The sequence below is a fragment of the Doryrhamphus excisus genome, linkage group LG18 (assembly GCF_037039965.1).
Source record: "Doryrhamphus excisus strain RoL-2023G ecotype Guam linkage group LG18, RoL_Dexc_Guam_v1.1, whole genome shotgun sequence".
NCBI classification, from domain to species: Eukaryota; Metazoa; Chordata; class Actinopteri; order Syngnathiformes; family Syngnathidae; genus Doryrhamphus; species Doryrhamphus excisus.
The window spans coordinates 15,080,309-15,105,916 of NC_136374.1; the positions used below are offsets into that span (position 1 = coordinate 15,080,309).

General features: G+C 43.1%; 1 protein-coding gene across 1 annotated transcript in view; it reads right to left on the reverse strand.

Moving 5' to 3' along the window:
• Window positions 1-614: 614 nt before the first annotated feature.
• Window positions 615-25,608, reverse strand: part of stab1 (stabilin 1) — a 34,113-nt gene continuing 9,119 nt past the window's right edge. The window contains exons 21-70 of the mRNA XM_078798479.1: window positions 24,492-24,578; window positions 24,293-24,404; window positions 24,000-24,186; window positions 23,592-23,685; window positions 23,371-23,529; window positions 22,828-22,923; window positions 22,592-22,687; window positions 21,975-22,022; window positions 21,762-21,895; window positions 21,572-21,683; window positions 21,003-21,080; window positions 20,503-20,604; window positions 20,325-20,429; window positions 19,988-20,122; window positions 19,704-19,832; window positions 19,335-19,388; window positions 19,145-19,258; window positions 18,887-19,082; window positions 18,200-18,295; window positions 18,066-18,111; window positions 17,816-17,895; window positions 17,597-17,722; window positions 17,409-17,482; window positions 17,129-17,200; window positions 16,797-16,916; window positions 16,675-16,722; window positions 16,528-16,605; window positions 16,304-16,450; window positions 15,490-15,618; window positions 15,348-15,407; window positions 14,532-14,708; window positions 14,214-14,303; window positions 13,870-14,016; window positions 13,685-13,741; window positions 13,443-13,608; window positions 13,005-13,154; window positions 11,218-11,322; window positions 10,946-11,062; window positions 9,498-9,630; window positions 9,354-9,414; window positions 9,087-9,231; window positions 6,957-7,090; window positions 6,536-6,701; window positions 6,357-6,463; window positions 6,166-6,285; window positions 5,110-5,244; window positions 4,911-5,015; window positions 3,672-3,821; window positions 3,486-3,590; window positions 615-907 (exon numbers count right to left, since the gene is read on the reverse strand). Coding sequence (XP_078654605.1) covers window positions 842-907; window positions 3,486-3,590; window positions 3,672-3,821; window positions 4,911-5,015; window positions 5,110-5,244; window positions 6,166-6,285; window positions 6,357-6,463; window positions 6,536-6,701; window positions 6,957-7,090; window positions 9,087-9,231; window positions 9,354-9,414; window positions 9,498-9,630; window positions 10,946-11,062; window positions 11,218-11,322; window positions 13,005-13,154; window positions 13,443-13,608; window positions 13,685-13,741; window positions 13,870-14,016; window positions 14,214-14,303; window positions 14,532-14,708; window positions 15,348-15,407; window positions 15,490-15,618; window positions 16,304-16,450; window positions 16,528-16,605; window positions 16,675-16,722; window positions 16,797-16,916; window positions 17,129-17,200; window positions 17,409-17,482; window positions 17,597-17,722; window positions 17,816-17,895; window positions 18,066-18,111; window positions 18,200-18,295; window positions 18,887-19,082; window positions 19,145-19,258; window positions 19,335-19,388; window positions 19,704-19,832; window positions 19,988-20,122; window positions 20,325-20,429; window positions 20,503-20,604; window positions 21,003-21,080; window positions 21,572-21,683; window positions 21,762-21,895; window positions 21,975-22,022; window positions 22,592-22,687; window positions 22,828-22,923; window positions 23,371-23,529; window positions 23,592-23,685; window positions 24,000-24,186; window positions 24,293-24,404; window positions 24,492-24,578 — 5,550 coding nt within the window. The 3' untranslated portion in view covers window positions 615-841. The remainder of the gene's footprint in view (window positions 908-3,485; window positions 3,591-3,671; window positions 3,822-4,910; window positions 5,016-5,109; window positions 5,245-6,165; window positions 6,286-6,356; window positions 6,464-6,535; window positions 6,702-6,956; window positions 7,091-9,086; window positions 9,232-9,353; window positions 9,415-9,497; window positions 9,631-10,945; window positions 11,063-11,217; window positions 11,323-13,004; window positions 13,155-13,442; window positions 13,609-13,684; window positions 13,742-13,869; window positions 14,017-14,213; window positions 14,304-14,531; window positions 14,709-15,347; window positions 15,408-15,489; window positions 15,619-16,303; window positions 16,451-16,527; window positions 16,606-16,674; window positions 16,723-16,796; window positions 16,917-17,128; window positions 17,201-17,408; window positions 17,483-17,596; window positions 17,723-17,815; window positions 17,896-18,065; window positions 18,112-18,199; window positions 18,296-18,886; window positions 19,083-19,144; window positions 19,259-19,334; window positions 19,389-19,703; window positions 19,833-19,987; window positions 20,123-20,324; window positions 20,430-20,502; window positions 20,605-21,002; window positions 21,081-21,571; window positions 21,684-21,761; window positions 21,896-21,974; window positions 22,023-22,591; window positions 22,688-22,827; window positions 22,924-23,370; window positions 23,530-23,591; window positions 23,686-23,999; window positions 24,187-24,292; window positions 24,405-24,491; window positions 24,579-25,608) is intronic.

Genomic DNA, 25,608 nt, shown 5'->3' on the forward strand with positions numbered 1-25,608 from the left:
AATGCAACTTTCATCTTTATTAGTCCGATTAATAAATAAATAGATAAATTAACTCAAAGGTAAGATGTCCAAATCTCTAACTAATGTTACCCTTTCACGTGTAGCGGCTCGTTATGTAGAAAAAAAGTACATTGTCTGATGCCTTTGCTTTGTGTCATGAACTCCACTATAGAAATCAATCAATCAATCAATCAATCAATCAAACATACATACATACAATTTCTGTGATAAACTGGTGTCCTTCCCGTATCTTGGCTTCCCGACTTCCTAAATACATTTTGCGTTTTTAGGCATGGAGCAAACATGCTTGTGTGTGTTGGGGGTGGCAGCCCATGTCAACGGTTGCATAATCGGGTAGACGTCTTGGTGTCTCGTGTCATGGACGTCAGTTGAACAGCGTTAGAGACGCAGAGGGAACAGTGGCGCCTCTCTCTTGTGCCGACGTTCTAATCTACACCATCAATGATTCAGCATGAGCACACATACGGGTAATTTCACATTGTTTGGGAAAAGAAAATGTGGCTGCTAGAAGAAAAGGTCTGAGAGGAAAGTGGAACATGTGGAGAAGGAGCTGCTGGACAACAACATTGAAGCCATAAAGCCTTCCTGAGATCCTCATGGAATGTTTTTTCTTTGCCCTTTCATAACAACCCCACATTCATACACAGTTGCAAAAAAACATCAAATGGGGGGAGACAAGTTGACAAATAGCAGTCATATGATGCATGGATGGTTTAAAAAAAAAGATTAGTGCAACTTTATTGACAATCACTTTGTCCTGGCTTGATTTGAAGCTTGTAGGAACGTATGATTAAAGTCACCACACAAACAGTTGCTTTTATTAGTCCAGGTCCAGAATCTTTGGTGGTTCCTCTGGTTCTGCTGGTTCTGCCGCTTGACCCACGTCCTGCAAGGAGGAGGATTAGGAATGGGTTTGAAGATGTATCCATCATTTAAACAACATCTTAAAGTGGATTTATTATACTTCCTACGAATAAATACATGACTCTGAACGCTTGGTTTCAGAGAGTTTTTTTTCTCACACTGGCTTACTGTGACATCACAAGGAGTCGAGCTCCCTTATATGGGCATGTGATGTAGGCCAGATACGCTCTAGGACTGCCCTCCACACAGCTCTGCTTCGCCCTGTTTACGATTGTTAGCTATGGTTCCCAGGAAATCTTTCAAAGAGGCAAGTTCAGGCAGAAGTGGTTGGAGTTGGTGATTCCCTGCAAGAGGCATGTCACATGGGAACGTGTTTTTGTGAACGTGAAACATGAACGTGAAATATCAGCCAAACTGTTGCTGAAGCCAGAAGCGGCGCGCTCTCCCCGGGAAAGGTGGATTAATGATTTGTTTACCCCACCCCCAACAAGAAGAGTTCAGTTGCTTCAATTCAGCCTTTGTGGATTAGCATGACCTGGATGGCTTTAATAGTTAGCGTCTGCCCCGGTTAGTGTTTTTTTTTTGGTTAACAAAAGGTTTGTGGTGCATTTTCTGGTTAGCATATGTCGAAAAATCATAATTCCCATACTCTGTATGTCCTTGATATATGGTGAATTGACAATAAAGACTCAAACATGAACTATTAGCTTTCCACTAGATGGAAACAGGAACAAAGAGTCAGCTATGTCACCCGTTTATGATGTCATCAGCCACTGACTCTCAAATGTTAACAAATTGTATTTTTATAGTTTTATAATTAGGACGTAATTGTTCTCAAAGTCACCACCTGAATTGAGAAACACTACTAAATTCAAGAAATAACTCATAGCAAAACAAGAAGGTGCCATCTTACTGTTTTTGGGAACAGTCCCATCAAGAATTACATCTTCAATGAAGGTAAAGGTAACCATTTTGGAACAGATTAATTCGGGCTACATTATTTCTTTATGGGAACCATTTTGGTTCAAGTCAGAAACTTCTGGAACAAATTAATGATGCAAAAGGTTCTACTGTATTTAATTTATGATGCTAATTCTAAACCGCGCAGCGACATTCAGTGTTTTTTTTCCCCTTTACTATTTTTGTGTTGAATGAAAATGAACATAACGGCTTCCTGCTGCGATTGACACCAGCGTGCACTGAAATGTGTTTATTCACGCTCCTTACGCTGTTCACTGTTACGCAACTGCCTGGAGGGCACTAACGTTCCACGGTGCTTCAAGCGTTATGTCCTACCCGCTTCCTGCTTTGAGCACTTAAGCCATGCCCCACGTAACACACACACACCAATTATTTTATTGTCAGCTAATGATAGCGATTTGGCAGCGTTTAGCTACTAAAAGTGAGCAATCATTGAATGTATAGCCTATCTTATAGCAGAATGACTGCCTGAAGCAGTTTCATATTCTAACTTTCGACTTTGGAGATACGTGGGTTCACGATGTATGTTGTGTGTATGCATGGTGTGTGTGTGGGGGGGGGAGGGTTTAGCAAGGATGTAAAAAACAAAACAAGACGCAGAAGTAGCCACAGCTCCGGGAGAGTGCGTACAGGAAATACACGTAGAAAACAGCGGTGGGTTTCAGCATCCCGCTGTAAAAGATGATGATGATGCCCGTGTGGATCATTTTGATGAGCTTGTTGGGTATCGTGGAGACAAAATGGTGACCATTTCTGAGCCTGGTGACGTCATAATGCAATTTCATATCTTTTTTGGTTGAAAGAAATGTCATCTTGAGGCGGTTATAAACTTATTCATCCATTTTCTATGCCGTTTAACCTCATTGGGGCTGTGGCGGTATGCTGGAGCCTATCCCAGCTGTCTTCAGGCGAGAGGCGGGGTACACCCTGGACCGGTGGCCAGCCAATCACAGGGCACATATAGACAAACAACCATTCACACTCACATTCATACCTATGGACAATTTGGAGTCGCCAATTAACCTAGCATGTTTTTGGAATGTGGGAGGAAACCGGAGTACCCGGAGAAAACCCACGCATGCACGGGGAGAACATGCAAACTCCACACAGAGATGGCCGAGGGTGGAATTGAACTCGGGTCTCGTAGCTGTGAGGTCTGCGCGCTAACCACTAGATCGCCATGCAGCCAAAAGACAAAACAAAAAAGCCAAAAACTTACCACTTCCACACGCAATAGGAGGATAACTTCTTTTCACTCTATCATGTTGGACATGCTGGAGCCTATCCCAGCTGTTTTCAGGCGAGAGGCGGGGTACACCCTGGACTGGTGGCCAGCCAATCACAGGGCACATATAGACAAACAACCATTCACACTCACATTCATACCTATGGACAATTTGGAGTCGCTAATTAACCTAGCATGTTTTTGGAATGTGGGAGGAAACCGGAGTACCCGGAGAAAACCCACGCATGCACGGGGAGAACATGCAAACTCCACACAGAGATGGCCGAGGGTTGGGATTGAACTCGGGTCTCCTAGACCACTCAACCCGCCCAAATAGATTGTACAATCCAGGCGTGAAGGAGTCAACTAGTCAGGCTGTGATTGGTCAACTCACCCCAAAGGGTTCGGCAAAGGCCCTAGATCCGCTGTACAAAGGGTTGGGGATGGAGACGAGGGCGGGTTTGGTTGAGCCACCAGCTGGATTGTCCTCATCATCGTTCTATCACACAGGACATGTTAGCAGTTAGAACGATCATAACAGACGATGAAAAGCACACAGCGTCCAGAGCATGTCTCTCACTTTGAAGTACTGGAAGCGGAAGGCATCTGTCTTGTGCTTGAAGACGTAATAGCCGAGCGCCGCCATCACGCCAGCCAGCAGCAACGACACCAAGATGGCCGAGACGGTGCCGCTTGAATGGACATGGCCACGAGACGCATGATGGGAAACCTGAAGATGAATGACTACATCACTTTAATGCACCGGGTAACTATGGCAACCAGAGGAAGACTTAAAATTAGATCACTTAAAAATGAATGAAAGGTGTCCTATGGTTGATAGGGCTATAGGATAGGATACCTAAAGGGCTCCTATGATTGGTCTATGTGCACAAAAAAACAAACGTACAAAAAACAACGGTGCATGTGTGACATGCTGATTTCCAAGATCACGGTTCTTTGTCATACGTAATTAAAGCGGCCGATGCACGTTCATCTTACTCCTTCATGGTCACCACAACTACGTTCTCCATGAACAAAGAAAACCCACCAGTGACCTAGGCTTTACATCAAACCAGTGGCGTAATTAGTCCTATTTTAGGGGGCGCTTCAAATAATAATAAATAATTTGATATTTTTTATTGATTTTTTTTTTCTTTTACAAAAAAAATCTCATATATAAAAAATCTCAATATAAATTTCATATAATAGAGCAAAAGCAGACTAATAAGCAAGCCAATAAGGGGGGCTGAAGCCCCACTAAAATGTTCTTAAGCCCCCCTAAATAATTTGATATTTTTTTGATTTTTTAAAACATTTTATTGATTTTTTTTTTTTTTTTTACAAAAAAATCTCTGACAAATTTCATGTAGTAGGGCAAAAGCAGGCTAATAAGCAAGCCAATAAGGAGGGCTGAAGCCCCACTAGAATGTTCTTAAGCCCCCCTAAATAATTAGATTTTTTTTTGATTTTTTAAAACTTTTTACTGATTTTTTTTTTACAAAAAAATCTCTGACAAATTTCATATAATAGGGCAAAAGCAGGCTAATAAGCAAGCCAATAAGCAGGCTAATACTAGCCTACTACTACGACTACTCGTAGTAGTAATAATCAGAAGAATAATGATGATAGTAATAATACTAGGCTAATGAATAATATAATAATGATTATGATATCATTGATCACTGTCCACTGGACAGAATGGTTCATTCATATCCTGTGCATCTCCAAGGTGCTAAGCCCCCCCCCGTCCTCATAACCTAGTGACACCCCTGCATCAAACACTATAAGAACCAAAGTAGTGGACAGTTTGAACCCTCACCAGAGGGGGCGGTGCTGTGAGCGGCGACTCAATGATGTGGATGATGCCGTTGACGGCGGGAATGTCCCACACCAGCAAGAGGCGCCGGTTGACCAGTTTAAGACTCTGTGGGGGTGAAGGAAGGTTTAAAAAGAGCATTCAAGTAAAGTTTAAAATTCATTGCAGCGTGTTGATGGTGTGTGTTTCTTGCGCATTTGACCTCATTGTTGCCATGGGTAACAGACAGGTTGAAGCCCAGCCTGGATGGGATGACTTCCTGGTGTCTCAGATCCTTAAATGGTCGTCTGATGTGATTGATCGAAATGTGATACTCAACATCTCGACCTGAGAGTACCTACAAACACGCATGGTAGGTGACAACTTGAGTCATTTATTACTTATTCCAAAATAAGTAACACTTATGTACACTTATATGATAGGACCATGTTAAAAAACCATAGCATTTCAGTATGTGGAATCAAAATATGGAATGGATTGAGTAAGGAACTCAAACAATGCACAACGATGAGCCAATTCAAGAAACAATACAAGCAGTTGATGTTTGCTAAATACAAGGATGAAGAGTCTTGAACCAGTCATGATGTGCTATATATATCACTATATTGATACTTAGTATGGTACCCATTATGTCATTGGATGCTCATATCACCTTGTAATTCGGTACGAGGTGCATTATTTAAAAAAAAATTAAATAAAATAATAAAAAAAAACTTAACTGTATTATGGAAAGCAGGAAGTGAACAAATGTTGCTGATTGTAAAAGTACCAGATGAAGGGGTAGGATTTAATAAGCTTTGCTTCTTCCTACTCCTTTTGGACATGTGGAACTGTGAACTGATTATGGGATGCACTCAATTGTAATCTGATGCAAATGAAATAAAACCATTACCATTACAACGACTGTCGTTGGCTCGCTCCACTGTATCTTAATGACAGTCGTTTTGCATCCCAAAAGAATAAACAATTTTAGGTTGTGGCATGCTTGATTTTGTATAAATACTTAAAATTATGCACCACCTCTCTTCAACTAGAGCTGTCCTAAGGAAGCCTGCTTGGATTAGGGGAGAAACATCAACGACAGTCCTATCGTGATGAATACAATGCTTTAAGAACACAAACACAGGGGTCCTAAGCCAGGGGTCTCCTAAGTCCATTCCAAGGGCCATTTGTGGCCAATATCTTGTTTTATGTTGACCCACTTTGGGAAGAAAAACATTTTCTGAGCACTATTAAGTGAGTCAAAAGTACAGGTTACCTGGCTGGGGCTGAAGCCAGCGTCATGTGGAACAAATAACGTTACATCTGACTTCCTGTGAGATAAAAACTCAACAAGTCGTTTGCCTTCTCCAGAAAATTCGCTGTAGTCCAACAAGAACTGCAAAAAAAAAAAAAAACAAAGTCAAGACTTGAAGATCCTCTCAACATTGACTGTTGAAGAAGCTCAACCTTGTAGAATATAGAGAAGTTGCTATGAGCTGCCAGGACGTCAGTCAGGACGCCATTACAGAAGCTGCCATCTCCCACGTAGCCAGCAGGACACGTGCAGGTCACATCTGCACATCGTGAACATTATCGAAACACGCCACTGCCTGAACAACAAGGAGCATCTTTTAACGGCATGCTACCTCTGAGTCTGTAGCAGTAGGCATCATACTGGCTTTGCTGGTCGACAGGTTCTTTGTAGAGGACCACACCCACATGGTTGTCGCCACACTTCACGGTGGGGAAGCGTGTCGGGTATCCCACTTTTCCTCCTTCCATCCAGCCGGCCACACACAGATGCATTCCCAGCTGGAAAAACAGCAGCAATTCCATTCCGAAGTCTAAACGATCAGCCACTTCATTAAGTACACCGGCACTATTTCTACTGCGCCGTACTGAGAGACGTTTCGAATATTTTCACTCTCAAATCTAGCTAAATAAAACAACCACAATAAAATCATTGAACTCTATTCTAGAAACAGCTGTTCCAGCTGTAATGGAAGTTGTGTCGGGTGTATTGAAGTGTCTGTGTCGCCATGGAAACCACACTGTGGGCCGGTATACCTGCTGTGCATCACCCAGCTGTTTGAGGTTGGCCAGCATGGCGCCCTCAGCCTGGCAAGCGGCATCCGCCTGACTGAAGTTCATCTTGTATTTCCCGTCTGGAGAGCGCAGATGGAACACTCCCGCTGTGTTGGCTGGACCACAGCAGCGAAACACATTAGCAATTTAACCAATCATGACCTATTGCCCCCTTTTCCACCGCACAGTACCTGGCTGGGTTGTAGCGGCTCTACCTGCTATTGATGCTTTTACATCAGGTCGCTCGTTGATTGAGCAGCTAACAGTAGCTTACGCTAGGTCTGCAGCATTAAACAGTGGGTCCTTTTGATGTCGATGCTGAAACTAACCAGCAGCAGGGAAAGATACAGAAATTTGGAGTACTAATGGTAAAATCTACATCTAGCTAAATGGAGGTCCAAGCTAGGTGTCAAATACATCAACAATCTGGACATATAGTTAGGATAATATTACTATAACAATACGGATAATGGGAGAATGTCATCGTGCAAGGGCTTGCTCAACTAAGTACTAAAATGAGGAATCTACATTCAAGGACACTAATCTAAATTCTAGCATAGTAACAGTACAACATCAAAGATGGCAGGATGTGGATCCACATATCAACGGGGAGAACAGAAAATAAAAAAGAGAAAAAGGAAAAAACATTTTTTTAATACAAATATAACTGTGGGGCTGCATGGCGATATAGTGGTTAGCGCGCAGACCTCACAGCTAGGAGACCTGAGTTCAATTCCCACCTCGGCCATCTCTGTGTGGAGTTTGCATGTTCTCCCCATGCATGCGTGGGTTTTCTCCGGGTACTCCGGTTTCCTCCCACATTCCAAAAACATGCTAGGTTAATTAGCGACTCCAAATTGTCCATATGTATGAATGTGAGTGTGAATGGTTGTTTGTCTATATGTGCCCTGTGATTGGCTGGCCACCAGTCCAGGGTGTACCCCGCCTCTCGAATGAATGAATGAATGAAAATGAATATAACTGTGTATGTATATGTTTTAGAAATTGATGGGCTATGGAGATGGTGTCGGATTAAATAAACTCCGCTTCTTCCTGCTCGGAACTGTGCATTGTAACATACACAGCAGAATTCAATGTAATCATATGGATGTCCGAAATAAATTAAACCACAAACCATTCCCTGCACATTTACGTATAATATTAGCCAGAAGCATAAGTCTGTTTTCATATGATATTGTATCCTCTTAAGAATAGTTTCTGTGGTAGAATCCAGGTTAATACTGTTTAATGCTGTGGAACTAGACACTAGCTCTACTGCTGTTTAGCAATAACAAGGACGTTGACAATACTACACACGGACCCGGTTTCAAAATTTTATGTTGACAAAAACAGCCAACCACTTTTTTAGTAATAAGACCACATTGGTAAGCAGATTGGACTGTACTCCACAGTCTCCACTTTTTGTTTTCTCCCTGCCCTCAGTGTCCTTACCCTGGCCTTTACGTAAATACAGACTATTGTTCGCCTCCATTGTTAGCGTGTCTCATTATGACTGTAATGTCTAAAAGGGACCCCCAAAACAGCATCGAGTAGGGCTTAACCGAGCCGGTACTTCAGTGGAAAAGCGACATGAGTATTAACGCGCTGCTCTAAGCATCACGTATCACATGACCACTGTCTGCTGCAGAGTCATCAGTTACCATAGCAACAGGATGATTTTTCTGAGTATCACCGTTACAAGATGGACTCAATCCGCCGGGTTACCATGGTTACTCTGCTACATCACTATAAATTCCTGGCCCGGTACAGATTTGTTGCCATGGTAATTACAGTCATGACAGTAACAGTGGTAATGGCAGTCAGGGTAGATGTGTTACCATGGTAACATACAGACTGTTCTGTTTCCTGAATACAGTATTCTTGTGTATATATGTTTCTATGGAAACAGATGTGTTAAGGTGTTAAGGTGGTGAAGAGCATGCATATACAATAGGTATATAAAGGTACTGTTACCATGGTAACAGGCAGTAGCCATGATTAGCAGATCATACTATGGTAACTAATAATTTTAAAAAAATATTTGAAGGATATAAAGCTCTGTTTTCTATAAAATGTTTGTCACAACCGTAAAAGACGTAGCGGAGGTGTTACCATGATAATGCAAGTCCTTGCAGGAGGCCACGCCATCACACCCTCCATTGTCTTCCAGGCAGCGGTCAACAGGTGGCACCACTTTCTCCAGACACTGTATTCCGTTACCCACGTAACCCGGGGAGCACTCACACTCGCGCTCGTTCTGCAGGGACACAGTCAGCGCAATCACTTTGAAAGCAGGAGACCACGGTGTGGATACTGGATGTTAAATAAACGCGTGAAATAGGAATTAAACATAAATTACCCGACAAAGTGTTTACTCACCGGACCTGTGAACTTGCAGGAAGCAAAGTCACTGCAGCCGCCGTTTGTCTCCGCCACACATCTGGAAGACAGACGGATACATCTCAGGTTGTTATATCTGATCTTGCAAAAACCAAAACAAATGAACCATGAATGCCAGGTCACCTGTTAATGGGCTCGCAGGACAACCCATCGCCTTGGTAACCGCTGCGACAGGTGCAGTTGACCTGCAGCGCCGTCTGGTTGCAGTCTGCTTCCTGGTGACAGCCGCCGTTATACTCGGAGCAGAGATCTGGAGCTGCAAAGTTTTTAATAAATCTGTCATCACTTCCTGTTAACAGGAGGTAAAATGAGCTATCTTCTCATGAGGCGCTGGAGCCTAGCCTGCTGCTTATTGCTTACTTGCCACTTCTCCAGTGTGGGAAGTGGAGCAAAAATAAATCTTTCTCTGATTTGTCTAATTCATCATATACAGTTATACTATGCTACTTTGTGCTACGGATTTTGCAGCTTCGCTCTTTCATGGGTTTTCAAAAATACATCGATAAATCATGCTGTTTCATGTTTGAATACTACCTATTATTAGTTTTTAAAAATGCATATTTAAGCAAATATTATGTATTTCTTTTGCCCAAATTAAGCATTGTCAAGCATAAGAATGACTAGGCTGAATAAACTAAAATAAATATACAAGGTATTTACAAGAAGCATTCTTAGCTGTTGTGACTATGTGTAGTATTCCACACTGGTGGTATCAGTAATGTTACTGTAATGTTCGGTGAGACACACAAGCACCAGACGTGGTCGTCGGGAACAACAGCAGTGGTGCTATAATCTGGCATATTTACATTTGTATTGCTTGCAGATGTTCATCAGTATGCATTGTCCCTAATGAATAAATAAATACATAAAGACTTATATTATATTTATTTATTATATATTTATTCCATATATTATTATATTTTTATTTTATTATATTTTATATTTATATTTTCTCAGGCACAATAATCCCTAACATTGTTGCGGCCATAACCCAGCCACGCTAAAACTCAATTCTGAACCCCAACACATACGAGAATGATTCTTATATTTTGTCTACTATACTGGGTAATACAAGTGTAAAGGTAAATAGGTGTTACGTCATGTCTGGCAGGCTTTAATCATGTTAAATGTATTCAGAAGATCGTAAACATGTTTTCTATGTTGTAATGAACAAAATTCCTTTTATAAATACGGAATCATACTTCATAGAAATGGTGCCATCTGCTGGTTCTGGAGAGGCACTGGCCCACATGCCCCCCATGAGACTCACTATCACCTCTTTGGGGGTCTTAGTGCTACCAAAACACACATACTCACATGAATATGCAACAAAAGCTACCACTTGGTAGCAGCATAATACAATTGAAGCCATCTGAGGCCAAGGTAGCAAGATGCCCCTCCCCCAGCCCAACCAATTGTGTCATTGTGTCATAAACCGTAAAAATTCTAGCTTCACTCTCTCAGACTATTCGGATCCCAGTATTTCATGTTAAATTCTCTAGTTCGGATGCTCTCCAAACAAAAAACATGGATTAGCTAACAAAGACGTAAAAAAAATGCAGAACACTCACGTGGCTCAGCACTACAGAAGGTGCCGTTTCCCTGAAAACCGGATTTACACAGACATCCCACACCCGGCAAGCAGTCAGCCCGAGGGTGGCACTGCCGACACTCCTCCGGGATGGAGCCTGCACACATGCACATACAGCACTCATTAGCCTCGGTTGTAAGATCATCATCACAACGGTCCTCTTTGCCAGACCTGTACACTGTACAGTCTAGCTATTCTACAGTAGCAGTTACACCCATTACTAATTGTAATTGCATCGTAAGCAACACTCACCTAAGTCAATCTGACAGCGGTCACCCTTCCAGCCCGGCGTACACACACACTGGCCAGATCCTTCAATGCCGTCGTCACATGATCCCTGATTCCCACAGTCACAGGCTGACACACAGACAAACACACATTAAGTTAACTTCTCATTCATTCCTTCATTTTTTGTACCGTGTATCCTATTAAGGAAAACTGGAGCCTAACCCAGTGGACTGGAAAGTGGTGATGTACATAGTTATTACTAATGTACTCTATATACAAAGGTAATACATCTTAGATACTTATACAAAGCTAAACTGCTTTTCCATTCATTATTTCGGCAGCAATACAGTTCCATTGTACGGACAAGGTGCTGATTAGCGAGCATTTAGCAACTGGAGGTGGCAACTGCATGACGTCTGCACAGCACAACTAGGTGTGTGATGGTGAGTGTGCAGCGTTGCTATGGTGACAGCCTGCTGTAGCGCTCACAGGGGCAAGGATCTAAGCTGCATTGTGATTGGGTGGGCAATTTAGACACAATGGCCTCAAAAAATTGGAATGGGAATCTCAGCCTGTTGTGATAATTCTTTGTAATGAAAATACACCCACAATAGGTCGTGAGATGATGATTTTGTTGTGAATAATCCTGTGAAAAAAAGCAAAACATGCAACACCCCAACATTCGCCATTAACATTCCTCACCCGCAGGGTGCAGCTTATTATTAAAGGAACAAAAATGCCTCTTTCTGGCGCCTTGAAGGAAAGATACGCTATTTCGTTCTTTCGGTCAGGACCCAAAGTTCATGACCATTAGTGAGGGTGAGAATACACGAAGATCGCCCGGTAAATTGAGAGCTTCGCCTTCCAGCTCAGTTCTCTCTTCACCAGTCCTGTAAAGGGATGGCATTGCTGCAAATGCTGAGCCTATCTGCCTATTGACCTCACGCTCCAACCTTCCCTCGCTCGTAAATAAGACCCCAAGATACTTGAACTCCTCCACCTGGGCCAAGACCTCATTCCCAACCCGGAGGGTGAAATACACCCTTTTACAACTCAGAACCATGGCCTCGGATTTGGAGGTGCTGAGTCTCATCCCAGAAGCTTTACACTCAGCTGCAAACCGCCCCAGTAAACGCTGAAGGTCAAAATCTGATGAGGCTATCAGGACGACAACGTCTGCAAATAGCAGAGAAGAGCACCTAAGGCCCCCAAACTAGAATCCACTGATGCCTTGGCTGTGACTAGAACAGAATCAGTGACACAGGGCAGCCTTGGCGGAGGCCAACGAGGCTCGACCGTTGCAAGGGTGTAGAGCGTGTTCCGCGACCAGGATGAAGACCACATTGCAGCTCCTGTAGCCGAGGTTCGACTAATGGTCACACCCTGGAATAGACTTTCCCAAGGAGGCTGAGGAGAGTGACTACCCGATACCTCAGCAACAGCGATGGAACTATCCGCGTTCGTGTCGTCAGACTCTGTAATTTCAGTTTTTTAATCTTCTGAAAAAAATATGCTTCTGAGTCTGGTTACCCATCATGCTATTAAATATGCTATTTAAAGCAATGTGCTTTTAAAATTTAAATAAAAAGTAGCAGCAGTGTTGGTAGAATTCAAGCATTTAATTTCTTCCTTCTGGGGAGCAGAATATAGGTTAGATTTATTTCTATATTAAGCAAACGACATGCATACACATTTATTACTATATAAGAAAAGCCAGAAAAAGTATTGTTATTGTTATGTGCAGACATACACTGTTTCAGTGTAGGTATCAGACATGTTTGTTGCATAATTTTGGGACGAACACCACCAACCTGTGCAGTTAGGACCATAACGTCCTGCCGTACACATTTCACATGCCGTTCCTTGGAAGCTCGACAGACAGTTACACCTTCCTGAACCACTCATGCCGTCATCGCAAGCCCCATGCCTGCCACAAGGTGACTCCACGCCACCTGGACACACTGAGAGTGGACAAGTGAGCATTTGATGATTGTTCAACATATTTAATATCTGTATAAAGTAGAATGTTTGACTTGTAAGATCTGTTTTCGAGTAATAATGGACTGTGTGGCCTAAGAAAATAGAAACACCTTATCTTAAATGTGGGATGGTATAATATTTTTTAAAGTCGTCTCATAACAGTAATGCACACATGAATATTATATTCATCTTTGACTTATATTAACATTTCAACAATCATCCTTAAAGATACAACTACAATCTAATCTGTGTGCACAAAAGCTTCTTACCTTGACAGTCTGGGCCGTAGTGGTTTTTGCAGCACTTCTGGACCCAAGTGGGAAACTTACATATTCTCTTACAGCCGATTCTTCCCATTGCGTCCAGGTCACCTGACCAGCGCAAGTAACCCAGCGAATACCTGGCACGAGGTCTCACGCAACTGTCTACCTGTCCCTGTGAAACAGCACCAACTGTGTTCACTTTATCAGCGTTTTAAGTCGTTAGTTTGGAGCTAAGTGGAAAGTCTTACTGTGTACTCATGTCTGATGGGGCAAGGTGGAGGGGAGAGGCAGCGACCACAGCGTCCCTGAGGCATTTGGAGACACAAAGGAGTTACTGAGCGCTGATAAAGGAACAAACAATGTATTTCATGTAAATCTATTTCAATTGTGCATGCACACATGGAATAGAAATGATTGTATTGGTGCCACTGACATAAGTGGTTCTGTTCTCAATGCTGTTGCAGTACGCTCCCAAGCCAGGCGGCTCCAGTAACTGGTCGATGCCGTAGGCCACGCCTTCTTTGAAGGTCAAGTAGCGCTCCACTAATCTGGCGGCATTTTCATTGATCAGTATGTCCCCCTGAATCAGCACACATACACAAACAGTTTCCAAAAAAAGGTTTTGTCAATCAGACTAAAAGAAAAGCAGAATAATAAGGCTTTAGAATTTTACTGTTCAAAATACCATCATCATGGCAAGGCCAGACAACAGTGGTTGCTATAGCAACAGACTACTGAAGTGTGTGTGTGTGTGTGTGCGTGAGTGTGTGTTCTCACCACCAGAGCCTTGTCACAGGTGTACTTGATTTTTGATCCATGCATGGTGCGGAACCACGTGTTTGTACCCGGCCGACTGACATCCAGAACCTACACACACACACACAGGGGATAAAGCGTGATTGGAATGTGAGCATTATGGCATCCTAGAGGACATTCTGGATTCACTGCAATTCCATCAGTGATCAACAGAGGTCACTGTTGAAAGGATGACGTGTCTATCAAATTAGATAGACAAAATTAGTTCATATTTCCAGATGTACTGAAGAAGAAAGCCATTCAATAAATAAGGTATATCCATGAATGAATGCTTCCCACCTTGGAATTACGTATAATGTGGGCTTTGATGGTGGCAGCCAGCTGCTCTTGGTTGTCCGGACTGGAGAGCCAGCGCTGCCTTTCGGGCGGCAGGGATTTGAGGGCCTGGTCTGTGGGCCAGAACATGGTGAAGGGCTGGTGGATGGACGACTGGAGCATCGGGAGCAATCCTGAACTCTGCACATTGATCACACAGCCCAGTGTTGACAAAGAGACATCAATGACTGTCATGGGTAACTTCAACTGTAAAAGTGTATGCATGGCCAGATAGAGGGGGGTGGATGGATGGCTGGATGAATGAATGGATGCTTTCATGAATGAGTGGATAATCTATGGAAGGAATGCATAATAATTAAAACTACGAATGATAAACGAATAGATGGTTGGAAGCATAAAGGATGGATGTATCCAATATGGATGTATAATTGACAGGTGATGAATGTACAGAGATACATAGATGCATAACATAGATTGGATGGATAAATGATGTACGGCTGATGGATGGATACTAGATGAATGCATAATGGCCAGGTGCCTCATCTATAAAACTGTGCGTGGAAATCTGACTAGAAGTCTGCATATACCAGAAACCTCAAATGTGCGTACGGACAAAAATATTCAGACCTAAAATATAGCAGCTTCAAATGTGCGTAGCCTTTTTGTCATATCTCCAACTACAAAGATGGCGTAGCGGTGCGCACATTCTGAAGTTGTTGTTCCATACTTGATGTGGGGAAACTGTGTACACTTTATAGATGAGGCCCCAGATGATGGATGCATGAAAGATAGCCGGATATAAAAAAGTGTGTGTTTAACCTCCATTAGCTTGTAGAAGGCGCTGTAGCCATAAAAGTGAGCTGCCGCAGTCAAGTTCATCTATATAAAAAGAGACGGACACGTCACATCAATGTTCCTCATTAGCAATTGAATGAATAGCATGTTAACAAATGCAGCCCACCTGCTCCAGGCGACCCTTGCCCTGCAGCTTGTATGGCGTCAGTAGAGTGTCTATGTAGTGGATGACTCCGTTTGATGTGGTGTAGTCACTAGTTACGATCCTGGTACTGTTGTTGATCCACACCGAGCCCTGCAGAGACACACACAGATTCAGGTCATTTTGATCCATCATAGCATTCCCTCCATTGACAACTCTCTCATCATCTCTGGTTCTATGGCTATCATCATACAATTTCTCTTTACCATCACTGGTAATACTGTATTCTCTAGTGGCATCACAAAAAACAAGTCCAATAAAAAGAGCTAAAGTCTCATTCATTCATTCATTTTCTTCCGCTTTTCCTCACGAGGGTCGCAGGGGGTTGCTGGAGCCTATCCCAGCTGTTTTATTCACACTCACATTCATACCTATGAACAATTAGGAGTCGCCAATTAACCTAGCATGTTTTTGGAATGTGGGAGGAAACCGGAGTACCCGGAGAAAACCCACGCATGCACGGGGGCAACACGCAAACTCCGCACAGAGATGGCCGAGGGTGGAATTGAACCCTGGTCTCCTAGCTGTGAGGTCTGCGCGCTAACTACTCGACCGCTACGCAGCCCAGCTAAAGTCTCATAATTTTTTTTTTTTTAAATCCCGCACCAAAGATTGGGCAAGACTGGGAGAGAAGCCCATCTTAACAAACACACAACTATCCTGTCCTTTTGACATTTATTGCCATTTCAGTTGCACCTATTTGCAGTAATAACATTTTCTATGGTGTCATGTCAGCACCATCTTTGTGTCTGTGTGTGTGTGTGAGTATATTCCTGACCTGTTGGAAGCTGAAGTGCAGTTCGTGTCCCGATGTGGAGATGGCACGCTCCGTGGTTTGGAGGTCATTGAAAGTCAGAGTCTCACATGAAACAATGTGATAACGAATCATATCATTTAGACGACCGGATGCCTGCCATTCGTCAATCTACATGGTGACACACATACACAGGCATTAACGGTGTCAGTCATCATTTCAATGACATACAAAGTTGTTATACACACAGAGGAATAGGTGTTGTTGACGACAGGGACAAAGAGGGTGAACGGTCCACTGCCATAAAGACTTCGAGTGTCTGACTTCTGAAAACAAGAAAACAACAAAAAGTCAAACTATGTGCACTTTGAAGGTAGAAACAGAAGATAACTCACTGAGAGCAATTGACGGAAGACGGAATTATCTGGATTTCGGAGCACCTCCTGTTGGAGAAAAATATTATGATGATGGCAGGATGGGGGAGTGGTGGTGTTTGATCGGAAGTCGTGCCACTCACAGAGTAGGTGTTTCCACGGCAATCGAAGCCATCTCCCACGTGCCCTCTGTGACAGGAGCAGTTCCTCTGACCCAGACCCAAGTAGTCACAGCGAGCATGTTTGCTGCAGCCGCCATTGTTCTGCACATGCATTTTATTAATGGTAAATGACAGGACTTCACCTATGAATTCAGTTGATGTTTCTGGCTGCGTGACTTAAAAGTGTCAGCATTTATCACTGATAGCAATTTGACAGTTTCCTTCTTTGATTAATCACAATTAACTATGTTTGAATAATCATTTCCACATAAGCAAATTAAACTGTTCAACTGGTCAATAAACAGCAGACGTACGGTCTTGCAAGGATTGACTGGATAACAGAACCTGCCGGATCCTTGGAATCCCACTTGACACCTGCAGGCCACCTGGAAAGCAGCAAGAAGAAACCCTTTAGCTTTTTTGGTAACCACTGACGACCATTTAGAGACTTCATTCAACACAACATACAGTATATTTGACAAAGTAGTATTTGAACATTCAGGACGATTTAGAATCTTCAAAACTGCTAAACTTTGTCCAACCCCTCATTGATGAATTCATTGATTGTAAAGTTGTGGCTGAGTGTGCTCTCACAGTGTTGGGGCCTGTCCTGATGCACTCCGCTGACTTGTGGCAGCCTCCATTGTTGATCAGACAACCGTCGACCTCTGAGTACACACACACACACACACACACACACACAAACCGTTGAGACGTGTTCTGTGTGTGTGTGTGTGTGTGTGTGTACATGTCAATCAGACAAAGTGGTGCAAAGCATTTACCCAGGCAGACCACCCCGTCACCCGTGTAGCCCTCCTTGCAGGTGCAGGTGCGCTCCCCGGCTGAGACTGTAGAACAGGTGGCAAACCGCGAGCAACCCCCGTTAGACCTGCTGCACACGTCCACCTCTGAGAGAGACACACAGTGATCATGTCACATCCATGCAGCGTGGAGCAGAAGTAGAAAAAGAAGAAGAGTGTGTCTTGGAGTGTGACTGTTACCTTTGCAGAAGGTGCCATTGCCTTCGTAGCCGGCGACACACACGCAGGCTGCAGCGGTCCCCTGCGGCCCAGTGATGCAGCTGTAATACACCACAATATGCAATGTAATAACAAATCAGTCCTACAATTACTTTGTTATGAATTAGTTCAGAATATTAGATTTTTATATATTTGCATGTATAAAAAATGTGCCCCACCAAGCAAGGTGAGTTCAAGAATAACAGCGTACTGATACATCAATAGAACCTACTTGGCGTTCTCGTCACACACTCCTCCACAGGCGTCGTCCTTGATCTCTGACACACACACACACACACACAGGTGATGTCAGGTTACAGAAGATGCTGACTCTGTGTGAGAATGTGTGTGTGTGTACGGGCATACCTATGGAACAGGAAGCTCCCTTCCAGCCTTTGTGACAATCGCACTTGCCTCTTCCCGCCAAACCATCGTCACACTTTCCGTGGTCACATGCACACTCTGCAATACGCGCATGCAAAATCCATCATTAATGGCCTGGAATATTCTTTTTTTTTAACAATCAGCTTACCTCACACTCTAGTTGTTTTTACACAACTGACAGCACTCATTTGTAGCTTTAGGAACCAACAAGTCTGGTAAATCCGCTTTAGCTTTAGCATTCTGTTAGCTTTCTGGCCACCACACACTGTACTTGTAGTTTTCGGTGGCCTACAACGATACTGGATCATACTTAGAGCTAAAATATTTGTGTTTTAATGTTTTGACCTTCAAATGTAGCAATAGTAGCAATAATAATCATAATAATTGTTAAATGAATACTTCATTGCCAGTTTCAATTAAAAGTGAACAATATTATCTTTGTAAATCCAGGATGTTTGTCTACCTAATATTGGTAACACTTTTCAGTAAGGTACACAAAATTACAATTGTTAATGAGGAACGAACCCAACTAACCCTAACCGCTAGTCATTAGTTCCTCATTAGTTCCTCACTAACCACTTCATTAGTTCCATAGTAACTACTGTATGTTTGTGTACCTTATCAGAAAATGTTCAGTGTATGACTACAACTCCCATGCGTGTTTCTCACTGGAAGAGCAGTTGACGCCATAACGTCCTGGCTCGCAGTCCTCACATGCAGTGCCATGGAAACCCTCGTAGCAACGGCACTCCCCGTTGCCAAGGAGACCGTCCTGACACGCCCCGTGATTGGAGCACCAGCTGCCTACATCTCCGGGACATTTGTAGCACTCAGCGCCGTAGTACCCGGAGCAACAGGTGTGATGCTTCAGGAGAGATTATTGTGTCAGTGTTGGCACGTGGTTATGTGACAGTGTGAGATGGTTACCTCGGTGACCTGAAGACATTTGATGATACAGCCTGGCACCGACTTTCGCCTGGAGCCGATCCGTTTCCTGTACCGACAGTTGGGTTTCATATTCTCCGGAAACTGGGTTTTAATCTGAAGTGGTGCACATTGGAAAAATGGTAGGAACCAAAAGAAGACACAACATGACTGAACATTTACACTGACTTACTGGCTTGTATCTGTACAGACAGCGAGGAGGTCCATCACATGCTGTACACCGTCCCTAATAATGTGCAACAAAAGGATAAAAACATATAAATAGACTAGAAATACACAGAAGTAATCCATCCATATTCTACTCTCACTAGAGTCGCAGAGTATGCCGGAGCCTATCCCAGCTGACTTTGGCCGAAAGCCAGAGTACACCCTGGACTGGTGGCCAGCCAATCACAGGGCACATATAGACAAACAACCATTCACACTCACATTCATACGTATGGACAATTTGGAGTCTCCAATTAACATGTTTTCGGAATGTGCAAGGAAATACTTCCTGTATCCTGTATACTTGTATCCTGTGTACTTCCTGTATCCCTACATTGACTTGCAGCGTGACCTCTTGACTGCATCTGTTTCGACGGATTTTGAGGACTTGAGGGAGGACCAAGATGACGCCATACTGCGTCTCTGTGAAAGTGCCGTCCAGCGGGACATCATTCACCATTGTCTGAAGAAGTGGAATGAGCAGGTGAGTAAATATCATCACATAATCAGATCACACAAAAATATCATGGATGTCATGCACAATTATACTGCAGATACAGCACTTACATAAAAAGGGCTCTACCTAGTGGGGAAGTTGGTACAATGCAGTTTTGTTACCTGGTTGTTATTGTTCAGGTGGAACTGGACCTGATAGTCACCACCCAGGATGGTGCTCTTTAGTATCCCATCGAATAGTCGGTCTGGGAAGAGCAGCTCATTGACAATGAGGTGGTATTTGACCACATCATGGTCCTGGACATAAAGACGGACACATTAGGAATTGTGTTGAAATTCACAGATCAATCAGCCTTTGATTTAGTTTTTCCACTTTAATTTTCAATCCAGTTCTGACGATCGTATAATGACACACAAGTGTAGAATTTGGGCACAATACCATACAACTATACTGTCGAACTTCTGAATCACAGGACGCCGTGTGAAGGTTTGGACCTACCAGGTGGGTGGAGTTAGTCTCACTGAGGTACTGGCGGATGGCCGTGTCTGTTGGCAGCAGCAGGGTGAAATCTGTCGTGTTCAAATCCTCTGACAGGTTGTACATCTGAGAGAGTTGCGACTTGAGTAAATTAAGATGGCCGCCCTGCGATTGGCATGTATTCTGATACTTTTCTCACCAGAGCATACTGTCGGAAAAGACTGAAGCCGGGGGAGGAGCTCAAGAAGGCCATCAGGGTGGGAGGCTCGGGTGGGAGGCCAGATCGGGAAGGTAGCAGAATCTGAAAAGAGAGAAAGTTCAGATGACTACAGCAATGTATCACTTTTTTACAACCTCTTGTTAGGTACCAACTACAGCTATGGGGGTACCTAAACCAAGATAACCAAAAACAATAAAGATGTCCTTCGTTTGCCGTGTAGCCTTCATCTTCTTTGCTGAATCCACTGGCATCTTAGACTGTGTCAGTAACTATCACGTTCATGTAGATGATTTACCCTTCCAAACTGTAAAATGGTGAATGAAACTGAACAATACCGCTATAAATTATAAACACAAAACAATAAAATGTCAGTTTCAGTGCTACTACCGTTATTGCCGCAGGGGGTTATCTTTGTGTTTCAGCGGGTATCATGTGCTGTTGCAACGAGAACATGGTCACATGCAATCAGGTCCACCTACCCGGTCGATGATGTGGATGTAGCCATTGATTGCAGGCAGGTTGTGGGCGATGATGGAGGCGTTTCCAATGAGAATTCCCTACAACAACAATTAGTACATAATCTTTGTGCTCGTTATCAAGTTTGCAACTGTTTTTAATAGGACAATCAAATTATTACATTTTTAAAATCAGGTTAATCCATTTTTTAATTAAATAATCATGATTAATCACCAAATATGTGTGAACTCTTCACATTTTACTGTCAATTACATATGGTAACTATATGTATTAACGACTCCAAATGAACTGAAAATTTAAATCAAGCCATGAGGGGTTGTGTTCAAAGATACCATGTAATTTTGACCTTTGTGAGTAGGAGAAACATATAATAGAATTGGAATTGCACTGCTGTCGATGTGTTCAGGTCAGAATAACATTATAAAAGAGCAGCAGACTTTCTGAGACTGTGTGTTTCAATAATTAATGCTATAAATTACTTAGCATTAAGTGCTATTTTGGACAGCTCTAGTTTTTATACATGCAAATCTGTAGTAGATCAGGTCCAAAAAGTGAGAAAATACAATAATACCTTGCTACTATTCCTGATCTCCCATTGTGTGGGTGAGTTCAAGGAGGCAAGCTTTTGGCCCAACATTCCCCCCATGTCTTCTACTGAGTAGATTCCTTGCAGGAAATGAGCCCTGAAGTCAGCAAGAGAAACAGGAAGTAGTCAGAGAATGGGAGCGTTTGGGTAGCCGTGAGAGTGCCAGTCACCCCACCGAAGGAAGTGAGGTAGACGGTGTCGGCTGGTCCAGAACCAATTATCAACAGAGCTCATGTTCCTTATGGCTTGTCGAGTCGGAACCAGCACTGTAAGGTTGCCACTCAGGTCCTCGGAGGCATGACTGTACCTCTGGAAGAACACATGTCATGTCAAAAGTTAGGATGATGTCATTGAGTACTGTGAGTGTGTGGCTATAGTTCTTACATACATGGATCATGTAGTAGAGGCTGTAAAGCTTTGGGTTCATGTCCAACTCCTAAACACAAACACAATCAGTTTTGGCTGTGAAGTCTCATCTAGACTAGATAAGAAAACAAAATATCAAGAGAATGTTGACTGGGGTGAGTTATGCTAGTCGAAGTATTCAGCTATTATGTTGCCGTGTTGGCAGCGCTCATTGTGGTCATGTGACAGCGATGGGTCAGTGCTGTCATAATTTTAGAAAAGAAGCAGGTTGCTTGTCTACACGTAAACAACAAGCCAGCGTTTTCAGATTTTCAAACTCCGGCAGCCATTTTCAAATAATACAATTTCACAGAGAACGCAGCTTCCGTGTGGATGAAAAGCAATACTTTGTTGTTTTGACCTGATAATGTTTCAATGTGGGTAGCCTGTGAAAAATAATATTCTCCCATTTGATGGTGTAGCACGTTGATAAACATCCAGACGGAGTGTACCATTTCCGTTCAGTTTGGGGGTTTCCACTTATTTTACTTATGTAGGTAGTTGTATAAATATTCATGCTAACACCACTGAGTCCATGTATGAATAATCAATAACAAATGTACTATCATCAGGTATATGTTACATAAATTAGGGTGTTACCTCCATTAACGTTCCATAGCAGATGATTCCGTCTCCAGCGTAGCCATCAGGACACGTGCATGTGTTGTTCCCGTCCTCCTTCTGCTCACACTTTGCCTGACGGACACAAAAACGTTCAGCAGCTAAGGATGACATACACTGTTACTTGATTCGTGACATCAAAAAGATAAAACACAATAAAAGTACTGAATGAATCAAGAACACCAACTCCATGTTTCTTGTGTGTGTGTTTTTACCAGATCATGGCAGCCTCCGTTGTTGTGGTAGCAAGAGTTAACAAAGTCACACACAACGCCATTCCCCATGTAACCTGTTTTACAGACACATTCGCTCTGTAGACACACAAACAAACAATCGGTCACAATCAGCTGTATGTTTTCAGCATATGTGTGCAGTAGGGGTGCAACAGTAAAGGTGAACCCGCTGTATGGTCCATACCTCGGTATTTGGGCTACGGTTTCAATCTGGTTTTGGTACATTTTGTGTACAGTAAGAGTTTGGGAGATGATTATTTAATTTAGTAATGTACAACTATTAGGTACTTCCACAGTCTGTGTGTGCTGCATCTTGGGAAAATACATATATATATAAGTGCGCTCACACAAAAACAGTCTCAGAGAGGTAATCAACAATTTGGCATTCACTGTGTGTTCCGGCCAGAAGCATATGAGGTCGTCATTAACCGGAGCACACTAGCGACCCCTGATGCAACAAGACGGCCGACGCAAAGGTGCAGCAGGAAACATATCATTAGCATTCTGACTATATTGTGCACTGACCTGGCCAGGTCCGATATGGTTGCAGTCAGCTTTGGGGCTGCAGCCTCCTCGACTCTCCAGCTGGCAGTTGTTGATCTCCACACATACTCGTCCATCACCTGTCCAACCCTCCACACACACACAGGACACGTTGCCTGGAGCCACGTACACACACTCGGCCTGGAGAGAAAAACGGGAATGTTGAAATGTTCTTCTTCTGCAGTGTAAGCGCTGCTACTTACATTGGTGTCGCAACCTCCCCTGTTGGTCTTCAGACAACGGTTGATGGCAGTACACGAGTGACCATCCCCTTCATAGCCATCACGACACACACACCTGGTGGGACAAGCAAAAGAATAGCTGTAATGAGGGAATACATGAATGGACATATGGTATCGGTACTTTGTGTTGTATGATGACAAGATCAGGGGACTCAAGGGGGAGCCTTGTGGACTACCAGGCATATTTATGTGGCTTTTGAATGAATGGAGTATATAGGTTCTGTTCTAGTTCTGCCACAGCAATCCCCTCCAATTCATTTATAGCGTTTGCTCTGTGTGTACCGAGAACAGAAAAGGGCCGCCCACAATGTTGGAAGCATAATGTATAGAAAAATGATTACAATTAAAAATGATGCGTTCAGGTCTTACGTGCTTTGCAGTCCTGTGTGCGTGCAGTAGGCGTGGATGTGACAGTGTTCAAACAGTCCATCAGAGTTGCAGGGTGTGGCTTTTTTATCACACATCTCTCCCGAGTATCCCTCCAAACAGGATCCAATCCGACATGCACCTCTGCTGCCGGGACGGTTGTCACACACGCCATGCAAACAGTGACATTCTGAGCACGCACACATGCAGACACACACACACGAGGTGACAGTGTCAGGTAAAGATCTTTGTTGACCTTTCAGTTAGTGCTTCCTTCCTTAGGCAGCGTGTGTCACCTTCGTCACAGTTGTCTCCATGTTTGGACGAGTCTGTGCAGATGTGGCAGGCGATGCCTTCAAAGCCTGGTTGACAGCTGCATGAGCCGTTGCCATGGATACCATCGAAGCACTGCGTGTGGGGAAGACGATAATAAATAAATATGTTAAGTTGATGGCTCCAGTGACAGTTGTCGGGAATGTTGTTGCTCTTCCTCACCGTTCCTCGGTCGTAACACGGATGCTGGAAGCCACCAATGCACGGTTTACAGTCTGGCCCATAGAAACCTTTGCAGCACTCTGGAGTCTGATATACATACATAATTAATACATGTATGGGTGAAATATATGTGGTCATTTCTGGGCATGCTCAGCTCCTGTCAGGCCATTTCCACACAACACAAAAAGCCTTTAAAAATGTTTTGTGTATGAATGGCAACTCCATTTTGAAAATGCTGTATGTGCAGACCAGATCATCGTTCCTGATATGTGCCATTGTACATCATCTATGTATCTATGTATCTCTGCAAACAGCAACACGATATTACAAGTAAAAGTTTTTGTTATTGAAAATACTGAAAAAATAGTATGACATACTTGAGCATAGTCTTGCTACTGTTTGTCCGTTACTTCTGCTTCTGGACAAATGTGTGAGAATCAAATGCAGTGGAAACTTATATAATACTATGACAACTATATATGGAAAAAAATGCAGCATACTGATGGGTAAATAAAAGATACAAAGTGATCGCAGCACTTTTGCGAGAGAACACGATATGTGAAGTTACAGGACATAACGTGCCTCCACATAGCAAAAAATCATGTGGAAATGCATCACTTAATTTCCATCTTCAGCATTTACGCATCCCATCCAATCCCTTTTCTATGCTGCTTATCTTCCTGAGGGTCGCGGGCGTATGCTGGAGCCTATGCCAGCTGACTTAAGGTTTAGAGTATCCAATTAACCTAGATGCACATTTTTGGAACGTGCAAGAGAACCTGAGTACCCGGAGAAAACTCACAAATGCAAACATCCGCTGCTTGCTGATCTTGACACAGCAGCAAATGCTTGCCAAACGTCGTCGTGAAGGGGTTAAAATATCTAATGTAATTCCTGAACAAAGTGTTAAAAATTGGGAAAACCTATTGCGAGATCTTGCAAATGTTACTGCACTCTCGCAAAATGTTATCTTTTTTTGTTTTACCCATCTTTTTTTCTTTCCATAAACTATAACTCAAATGTGGCCTTTAATGAAAATGTGTTACCATTACTTCCTGTATATATTACAAAACACAAATGCTGTTTTTTGTAACATTTTGTACTTTGATAATAATGC